This window comes from Triticum aestivum, chromosome 1A (genome assembly GCF_018294505.1).
Source record: "Triticum aestivum cultivar Chinese Spring chromosome 1A, IWGSC CS RefSeq v2.1, whole genome shotgun sequence".
Classification (NCBI taxonomy): Eukaryota; Viridiplantae; Streptophyta; class Magnoliopsida; order Poales; family Poaceae; genus Triticum; species Triticum aestivum.
This window is the reverse complement of record NC_057794.1, coordinates 321,964,320-321,974,654: the sequence shown is the minus strand read 5'-3', so window position 1 is coordinate 321,974,654 and position 10,335 is coordinate 321,964,320. Positions and strand designations below refer to the sequence as shown.

At 50.1% G+C, this 10,335-nt stretch overlaps 1 protein-coding gene across 1 annotated transcript; it reads right to left on the bottom strand.

The window, feature by feature from the left end:
• Positions 1-5,280: 5,280 nt before the first annotated feature.
• Positions 5,281-9,894, bottom strand: LOC123048490 (aquaporin NIP3-1). The gene is made up of 4 exons (XM_044471583.1): positions 8,999-9,894; positions 6,115-6,540; positions 5,948-6,009; positions 5,281-5,858 (listed from the first exon to the last, which is right to left on the bottom strand). The coding sequence occupies exons 1-4, from the start codon at positions 9,215-9,217 to the stop codon at positions 5,663-5,665; spliced, it is 903 nt and encodes a 300-aa protein (XP_044327518.1). The 5' UTR covers positions 9,218-9,894; the 3' UTR covers positions 5,281-5,662.
• Between the last annotated feature and the right edge of the window lie 441 nt (positions 9,895-10,335).

Here is a 10,335-nt window from a genome sequence, read left to right as displayed (position 1 = left end):
TCCGGGCCGCTTCATCCAACAATACCGCCGAACCAAAGTGTGACATGTTGGTAAGCAGTATGACTTGTATCGCCCACAACTCACTTGTGTTCTACTCGTGCATATAACATCAACGCATAAAACCAGTCTCGGATTCCACTGTTGGGTAACGTAGTAATTTCAAAATTTTCCTACGCACACGCAAGATCATGGTGATGCATAGCAATGAGAGGGGAGAGTGTGTCCACGTACCCTCGTAGATCGAAAGAGGAAGTGTTAGCACAACGCGGTTGATGAAGTCGTACGCCTTCACGATCCGATCGATCAAGTACCGAACGCATGACACCTCCAAGTTCTGCACACGTTCAACTCGATGACGTCCCTCGAACTCCGATCCAGCTAAGCTTTGAGGGAGAGTTCCGTCAGCATGACGGCGTGGTGACGATGATGATGTTCTACCGATGCAGAGTTTCGCCTAAGCACCGCTACGATATTATCGAGGTGGATTATGGTGGAGGGGGGCACCGCACACGGCTAAGAGATCCAAGAGATCAATTGTTGTCTCTCCAAGGGGTGCCTCCCTCCCCGTATATAAAGGAGTGGAGGAGGGGGAGGGGCCCGGCCACCCTAGGTGCACCCCATGAGGAGTCCTACTCCCACCGGGAGTAGGACTCCCCCCTTCCATGTGGGAGTAGGAGAGGAGAGGGAAGGAGAGAGAGGAGGAAAGGAAAGGGGGGCGCCGCCCCCTCCTTGTCCAATTCGGACTGGGGGAAGGGGGCGCGTGGCTGCCCTTGGCCGCCCCTCATCTTCTCCACTAGGGCCCAATAGGCCCATTAGTCTCCCCGGGGGGTTCCGGTAACCCCCCGGTACTCCGGTATATGCCTGAAACTCCCCGAAACCATTCTGGTGTCCGAACATAGTCGTCCAATATATCGATCTTTATGTCTCGGCCATTTCGAGACTCCTCGTCATGTCCATGATCACATCCGGGACTCCGAACTACCTTCGGTACATCAAAACACATAAACTCATAATATAACCGTCATCGAACTTTAAGCGTGCGGACCCTACAGGTTCGAGAACTATGTAGACATGACCGAGACACGTCTCCGGTCAATAACCAATAACGGAACCTTGATGCTCATATTGGCTCCCACATATTCTACGAAGATCTTTATCGGTTAAACCGCATAACAACATACGTTGTTCCCTTTGTCATCGGTATGTTACTTGCCCGAGATTCGATCATCGGTATCTCAATACCTAGTTCAATCTCGTTACTAGCAAGTCTCTTTACTCGTTCCATAATACATCATCCTGCAACTAACTCATTAGTTGCAATGCTTGCAAGGCCTATAGTGATGTGCATTACCGAGAGGGCCCAGAGATACCTCTCCGACAATCGGAGTGACAAATCCTAATCTCGAAATACGCCAACCCAACAAGTACATTCGGAGACACCTGTAGAGCACCTTTATAATCACCCAGTTACGTTGTGACTTTTGGTAGCACACAAAGTGTTCCTCCGGTAAACGGGAGTTGCATAATCTCATAGTCATAGGAACTTGTATAAGTCATGAAGAAAGCAATACCAACATACTAAACGATCAAGTGCTAAGCTAACGGAATGGGTCAAGTCAACCACATCATTCTCCTAATGATGTGATCCCGTTAATCAAATGACAACTCTTTGTCTATGGCTAGGAAACATAACCATCTTTGATTAATGAGCTAGTCAAGTAGAGGCATACTAGTGACATTATGTTTGTCTATGTATTCACACATGTATCATGTTTCCGGTTAATACAATTCTAGCAGGAATAATAAACATTTATCATGATATAAAGAAATAAATAATAACTTTATTATTGCCTCTAGGGCATATTTCCTTCACACACCCTGTCCACGAGGGTGGGGGCGCGCCTACCCCCCTGGGCGCGCCCCCTGCCTCGTGGGCCCCCTGAGGCTCCACCGACCTCAACTCCAACTTCATATATCCGTGTTCGGAGATAAAAAATCAGAGAGAAGGATTCATCGTGTTTTATGATACGGAGCCGCCGCCAAGCCCTAAACTCTCTCGGGAGGGCTGATCTGGAGTCCGTTCGGGGCTCCGGAGAGGGGAATCCATCGCCATCATCATCATCAACCTTCCTCCAGCACCTATTTCATGATGCTCACCGCCGTGCGTGAGTAATTCCATCGTAGGCTTGCTGGACGGTGATGGGTTGGATGCGATTTATCATGTAATCGAGTTAGTTTTGTTAGGGTTTGATCCCCAGTATCCACTATGTTCTGAGATTGATATTGCTATGACTTTGCTATGCTTAATGCTTGTCAGTAGGGCCTGAGTGCCATGATTTCAGATCTGAACCTATTACGTTTTCATGAATATATGTGAGTTCTTGATCCTATCTTGCAAGTCTATAGTCACCTACTATGTGTTATGATCCGGCAACCCCGAAGTGAAAATAATCGGGACCACTCCCGATGATGACCGTAGTTTGAGGAGTTCATGTATTCACTATGTGTTAATGCTTTGGTCCGGTACTCTATTAAAAGGAGGCCTTAATATCCCTTAGTTTCCAATAGGACCCCGCTGCCATGGGAGGGTAGGACAAAAGATGTCATGCAAGTTCTTTTCCATAAGCACGTATGACTATATTCGGAATACATGCCTACATTAGCATTGATGAATTGGAGCTAGTTCTGTGTCACCCTATGTTATGACTGTTACATGATCGATCGCATCCGGCATAATTCTCCATCACCGATCCAATGCCTACGAGCTTTTCATATATTGTTCTTCGCTCATTTACTTTTCCGTTGCTATTGTTACAATCACTACAAAACCCAAAAATATTACTTTTGCTACCGTTACCACTACTATCGTATTACTTTGCTACTAAACACTTTGCTGCAGATATTAAGTTTCCAGGTATGGTTGAATTGACAACTCAGCTGCTAATACTTGAGAATATTCTTTGGCTCCCCTTGTGTCGAATCAATAAATTTGGGTTGAATACTCTACCCTCGAAAACTATTGCGATCTCCTATACTTGTGGGTTATCACCGCCGCGCAGCAGGAGTTCACCAACGCCCGTGTCGCGGCGGCAACGAGGGAGGCGCTCTACATGCTAGGGGTAAACCCTAGCCAGCACAGCCTCGTCCAAGCCGCCGTCGCCGTGGCCAGCACCGGCTCGTCGGCGTTTCCTCGGATGGTGCTGCCCGACTCACCCTGCACGTCGGCTTGCAACCCGGTCCCCGGCTTCCACGTCTACCCGCAGGCCTCCCACCTCTCCGGGGAGTGCTCACCCGACGTGAGCATGGTCGCGCCTTCCACGCCCGCGCCCGCGCCCATCGACCTCAACGCCACCCCGATGGTCGGTGGCTCGTCATCTGGCGGCACGAGGAAACACGTGCGGCAGACGCCGGCCGACGGGCTCCCGGACGCTCGTAACCTGTTCGAGGAAATGTCGTCCGCCGTCGACGAGGACTACATGCAAAACCTCATCTTCGAGGGTGGTGCACCGGGCGCTGGCTACGATCCCGACGAGACACAAAGCCAGGACGGCCGCGGGGTGTTCACGCCGGCCGCTGGCTATGATCCCGATCAGGCGGCCTTCATGCGTGATCAGGTCGGCATCGACCTGGACGGCTTCCCCCTCGACCACGAGTTCCCAGACGACTATGGGCTAGAGGAAGAGGACGAGTGCGACATCGAAATGGAGCTTTTGTTCGAGGACGAGCTCGCCAACCAAGCCGTCGGTCCTAAGCCGAAGCGTAAGAGCAAGCGCACGAAGGCGTACATAGCTGCCGAGGACAAGCTTCTTTGCAAGTGTTGGCGAGACATTGGACAAGACCCAAAGACGGGCGCCGAGCAAAAGCATTCAACCTTTTGGACTCATGTGCACCAAGAGTTTCATGAGCGCAAGAAGTTTCCACCTTACCAATTTGTGAGCACGTGCGGGTGGGTCTCCATTTCCAAGCGGTGGAGGGTGATCCAGCAAGAGTGCAACAAGTTTTGCGCCACCCTTGAGAGCGTCAAGGCCCGCCCCGTGAGCGGCATCGGCATGCAAGACATGGTATGATAGCAAGCAAGCCACCCTCTTTTGTGTCATCAAGATCATCCTTTTACGTCTTCATTTGCTATCACTTGCCCATATGCTTGCATGGAAACATTTTGTAGGCATTTCAAGCTTTGGAGGCATTCAAGGTTCAACACAATGGCAAGTGCTTCAACCTCTCCCATTGCTATCAGGTCATCAAAGACGAAGAGAAGTTCAAGGTGCAATATGCCGCACTCAAGGCACGTGGGGGGGGGGGGATAAAGCCGTGGAGGATGTTGGGGAGGGCGAGCCGGCACGGCTGCGGGGGAAGACCAACTCCAAGAAGGAGGACAAGCGAGATGCGGCCACCAACGCCTTGATCGCAAGCGTGGACGGCATGATGAATAAGAAGGACTCAAGGGAGGAGGAGCGTCGGCGTTTCAAGGCGGAGCAAATGGATGCTTTCATGAAGATCCAAAGGAGGAGGCTTGATCTTGACGCCGAGAAGCAAGCCAAGATGTTCGAGCTCGAGGCGGAGAAGCAAGCCAAGATGCTAGAGATCGAGGCCGCCAATGCCAAGACCAAGGCGAAAGAAGTGGCTCTTGCGAGTATGATGACCGGGGTGGAGATCATGAAGGTGGATCTCAACACCGCGTCGCCAAGGAAGAGGCCGTGGTTTGAGAAGATGCAGGCCGGCATGCTCAAGTTCGACGACGAGTGATCTATGGCGGCGACGGCCATCTTTTTTGTATGCCGGCAGGTGTGCCGGCATGACCACGGGAGTCGCGATGGCGTGGTCGAACTCAAGTCCCACCCTTTTTTGTGTGCTGGTATGTGTGCCGACCGGCTGGCGAGTGCGCCAGCATAAACTGTGGTGATATTTTCTGAAGCCGGCATTGTATGCCGGCGCTGGCATGATGCCGGCATGAGACATGGCCGCTGACATAATCGGCCGCGGGCCCTTTTTATTTAAAAGTTTAATGCGGGCATGAAATGGGTCGGCGCGTTGGGCGTACTGTCGACCCAAATGCAAAACTAGACGCACTGCCAATCCAAACAGACAAATGCGCCGTCCGTTTAGGTCAATCCGTTGAAGTTGCTCTAATGTGTTCCTGAACAGCCAAATAGGAATTACCCTTCGCGCGTGGAGTCCGTGGAGCACGGAACAAAGAGTAATTTGACCAAAATCATAGAGATCAAAGGAATAGCCGGGGCACACTTTTTTTTTGAAAGAGGAAATGCAGACGGGATAGCCTAAAAAAAGGAAATGCGGACGTATACAACTTTTTGTAGAAATAGACGGTAGTACATTCAGACAGCCAGATGCCCGGCCGTCAGCCGGCGCATGGGCGTAATGTTTATTCTGACACGCCCGGGCGCACATATATATAGGAGTAAATAAAGCACAAGTCCACGCCGTTCTGGACGTAGCAGAAGTGCAGAACGGCGTTAATTCATTTATTACAATCAATCACGGGACACAATCCGTGGCACTGGAAGTCTGGAACATGGAAATCGTACGTAGGAGTAGATGCTACCGGCGTCCGTACGCACCCGGCTGTTGCTGCCCGATCGACAGTGCCATAGATCAGCAACCAACCGTGCATGCACGGGCCGGAGTCTGCGTGCACATCGCGTCAGCGCCGGAAGCTGCGCTGCGGGCGCGGCGTCTCGCCGTTCACGTCCCTGAGCTTGACCAGCTTGTACACGCCGGCGCCGCACACCGCACCCAGCGTCGGCGCCACCAGGTATATCCACAGCTGCCTGTAGTTCCCCGCCGCTACCGCCGGCCCCAGCGTCCTCACCGGGTTCATCGACCCTCCCGTCGTCGGCCTGCCACACACGCACGCTCAGTCATCATCAGAGGCCACGCGATATCCCTGGAGATTCACATGCATGCATGCTACGTTGCATAAACTTACCCGGCCACGAGGATGTTGAGCGTGACGGCGGCTCCCACCGCGATCCCGGCGAGCTCGCCCACCTGCACGCAACGACGGGAAAGAGAATCACATCACACCTGAACCGTGCAGAAGCAGACCGAGCACTCGGCGACGAGGGGTTCAGTCAAGGTGAGCTAGCGACGTACTGCGCGGGTGTCGGTGGCGACCGCGGTGACAACGAAGAGGAGGTTGAAGGTGATGATGAACTCGGTGAAAAGGGCCTGGGCGGTGGAGATGGAGACGTCGGGGACGGTGACCCCGCCGGAGAGGAACGGGTGGAAGACGCCCTTGAGCGCGAACCCGGCGCAGATGGAGCCCAGCACCTGGGCCGTCACGTAGGCGGGGACCTGGAGCCAGGGGAAGTGGCGGAACGCCGCGAAGGCGATGGTCAGGGACGGGTTCAGGTGCGCGCCGGAGATGTGGCCCGTCGACAGGATGATGGTCGTCACCGCCAGGCCCGCGCACGCCGCGTTCCCGAACGGCGAGATCACGCCGCCGTACTTCTGGTTCACGATCGGCGCCGCCGTCGCGAAGAAGATGAGGATGAACGTGCCCACGAACTCCGCGCCAAGCTGCACCATTGTAAATTCGCGGGTCAGATTTCAAGGACTCGTGGGTCATGGCAAAGAACAAACAAAGCCCAGCCCGTATAAGATTTTTTTTTCCTAGCACTAGTACCATTTCCTATTATTTTTTATCCGTCTGTTCGACTGTCAACTGTGAAGTTGCGTTCGAATTCAGCGGTCTTGATCATCAAGCACTAAATAAAAGTTGAAATGACAAATTGTATTTGCCATCACATGCCGATACCCCGTTGGATTTTATTTTATGTATGCTCCCTAGTTTTTCGTAAACCATCATTCTCCAATAATTTTACGCAGAGTCGCAGACAGAGTCAGATCGGACATGTCACAGGTGATCGAGACGTCCAAAGGGAAACAACCATTCTCGTCGGAGTGCTGCTATGCAGACGATACATGTTGCACGAAACATGGACGATAGTGCAAATCAGACCATCCATGGAAAAAACTAGGTGCAACACAGCCACTCGATTAAACATATCGTGCGTGAATCGTTCAGCGGTATCGTTTGTGAAGTAGTTTCGTTCTCGTTGCTCACGGGTGGCAAAGGCTGAGACGATGTATCGAGTCAACTATGAGTTTTGGACATTTTGTCCTCTCATGTCACGTCCAGGAGCAGGAACCTTACCCGAGAAATAATTGTACTTCAACTCCAAGCAAAGATCACATCGTCTTATCAACGGTGTCATTGCATGGCAAATCTGTGTGTAGTGTAATGTTTTTCAGAAAGTTGTTGTGCGTGACAACTAAACTTAGACATCCTCGGGTTATTAAAATTGTCATTGAAAATGTTCTATTTGTCATGGTCAAATTCCGAACATTCGGGATTTATCATTTCCGTTTTTTAGGGGCAGAGGTATATTTTCATCTAGTGCGTGCATGTTGATGAAAAAGAAGTGTGGCTCAACTAACATTAGTATTTTTTTAAGGCTAAAACACGCTTACTCTTTATTGCTCAATAATGTTTACAGGAATACCTATCCACCCATCATCTGGGAATCAGCCCATACAGTACAAGAACAGCCTAGTTCCCGAACAAAACCCCAATGCCCGAATGTCCATGTTAGGCCCATGTATGTTTGATTTGCCCCAGCAGAGAAATATCAAGTCCACTAAAAAAGACAGAAGCCATTTGTGGCTTGGTCAAGTAGCCAACTTCAAAGGTTTGTATAGAGCTAGCAAACTCATTGCATTGTACAGGTTGGGTACCCCTTCCATCCCTTTTTGTAAGGTTACTTTGTCATAATCCATTTTTGTGTGTGTTTGACTACATTTGCAGGGAATCTGTCAATGACTGCAATAGTAAATAAATAAAATATGAAAATAAATTTCCTGATGGATCTAATAATACCGACTCGATTTCGTAGGTGTTAATACTTTTTTTTATGAACTTCGTAAAGAAAACACTTTCTTAAAAAAACCACCTTATAAAAAGTAATGGAGAGAGTATATAAATACTTCTCCAAAGTATAATGCCACTTATCAAATTGAAACTCTCCTATTTGTTCTTTTTACCAAAAAATTGTGAAGTTAGCACAATTTTCATGACCTCAAAAGAAAAATACTACAACCACAATATCTTATAGCAAAATATTTTGCGAAGAGTTTCCCCTGTAGTTTAATACTCTTAGAACGAAATTGATATAAAAGCATGTTCCCATACTTTCCTTTAAAAAAAAGGAGCATGGTGATATTAAAAGATCTAAATTTTCAAAGAAGGCATAATTTCCAGCCACTCAGCTTAATTTTTTAGACGTTAGAATACATTGGACTGGTTTACTTCAAATCCAATTTGTACTTTGCTATTTGTACAAGTGACGCACTCCTGAAATTTTAAGATCTCCGCGAATTATTTTGCCTCGAGCTCACTAGAGGGTGGCTATCCGGGTTGTCAGGGAACATTATTACTTCAAACCTTTTTTTTATTTCTCAAAAAAAAAAACCTTTTTTAACACATGATGGCTTTGGGGTTAGGGACTGAACGCTGAATGGTATGGCGTTTTTTTTTTACCCCGAAACCGTAGAACATTAGTTCTACGGTAATTGTCATTAAAAAAAAATTATGTACAGACAGAAAATAACAGATGAATGGTATGGCGTCACAGAGTTCACAAGCATATCTCTCGATTACGCGCCCGCAGTGGCAGGCCCAAAATTTGTGCACCTGACCTGCGCACGCGAGTCATGGCTGGCTGCGTCGTAGACTCTGGCCATACGTTGTGAAACTGGCTGTGTGCATGCATAACATTGTACCGTCCCGTACACAGCCAGATACTATTACATACGGAAAATGTCTCGTAAAAAAAAGACGCTCACAAGAACAGCAATATATACTCATCCATGGGGTGACCAACAGAAGATCGAGTAAAACAAAATATTGCAGAGAGAGACCGAATATAGCGTGACAATGTGCGCACGTGCATGGCCGCGGGCGCGACGTCCGGCGTACCTTGCGGGGGAGCGAGACGTCCGGCGCGGGGATCTCCAGGACGCAGGCGCTGGGCGACATCCACGCGTCCACCGGCAGGCACCTGCACCGCGGCATCGACTTGCGCTCGTACGACAGCGAGTCCACCCGCGGCCCCGCGAACAGCGGCGCCGGCGTCCCCGGCGTCGCGGGCGCCGACAGGTTCGGCGTCTCCGCCCCAGTTGCCGCCGCCGCCTCCATCACACCACTCTGCTAATCAACTCCCTCTCTCTTTTTTGGGGTGTTTTCAAGAGGAATGCGGCGGTGGAATGGAAATAGGAGGCTCACTAACTACATGATTTGACGGTTTTCGCGAAGGCGATGGTGCTACGGCAATGGACGGATTACCTCCAGCAGGATCGCAGGACGGCGACTGATGGCTACGACTAGCGATGCATGATTGGAGTTTCTGTCAACTTTTTTTTGTTGGTTTTTTGGCTGGGTGGCAAGCAAAGACGGCGGACAAATTTACATGATCTGGAGGCTTTTCTAGATTTCGTGCTAAGGTCTCAGTGCGGGTGAATCCAGCCTACTAGATATGCAACCCTGCAGCCTTTTGAAACTACTAGGAGGGAAGTGACTGATTTTTTTTGTGGTTTTTTTGGTTGGATCTGGGTCGATGCTGAAGATCGATGGTGTGCTCTACATGATTCGCGGGTTTTTCTCAAGGTTTGGCTAAGGGATCGGAGGGGGAATGCTGTCCGGCTCTATCTCAAGAGCAGCAGCGATCACTCTGGGATTGGAGCAGAGGGAAAATGGAGGCGCATTCGGGTTGCAAGATCAAGAACGGGAGTGGAAATGGAGGTGGTGTCAATGGCGGTCGAAGGCGAGGAGGAAGGAGCGGTGGGATGGGAGGGACGGAGTGGGTGTGGACGGAGCTGTCTATCTATATAGCCCAACCACGAGAGCACATGAGGCGACGGATCGAGGTCAATGGCTTCCTCCACTTCTCGAGGCATCTTTCTCTCCCCAACTGCTCTTCAATAATGCACGCCGACTAATCACAAGCCACGGAGGGGATCGAGATCGCGCCATCAAGAAATCCCTGAATTAAACGAGTGATGATCGTAGCATTACTTTAAGACAAGCAAACAAGCAGTGGAGTGAGGCTCCACTGCTTCATCAGATAACTGCCAAACTGAAGAGAACATGTTCTGAAGCCATCGTTCTTCATCGATCAAACATTGCGGCGTGGCGCCGGCATGCAAAGAGTCGCTTCAATCAACGTACTAGTACTGGCATTTTGCTCCGTTATTGTGCTGGCGCGACGTTGATCATTGCCCCTTGTTTAATCGGATCCCCGGTCAAATGATGCTGTT

Bases quoted from the DNA above. Each gene is read 5' to 3' on its own strand.
- LOC123048490 (XM_044471583.1), bottom strand. From the start codon at position 9,217: ATGGAGGCGGCGGCGGCAACTGGGGCGGAGACGCCGAACCTGTCGGCG. The intron at 6,010-6,114 runs GTACGTCGCTAG...CGTTGCGTGCAG, and splicing joins TCGCCACCGACACCCGCGCA to GTGGGCGAGCTCGCCGGGAT. The intron at 5,859-5,947 runs GTAAGTTTATGC...CGTGTGTGGCAG, and splicing joins CTCAACATCCTCGTGGCCGG to GCCGACGACGGGAGGGTCGA.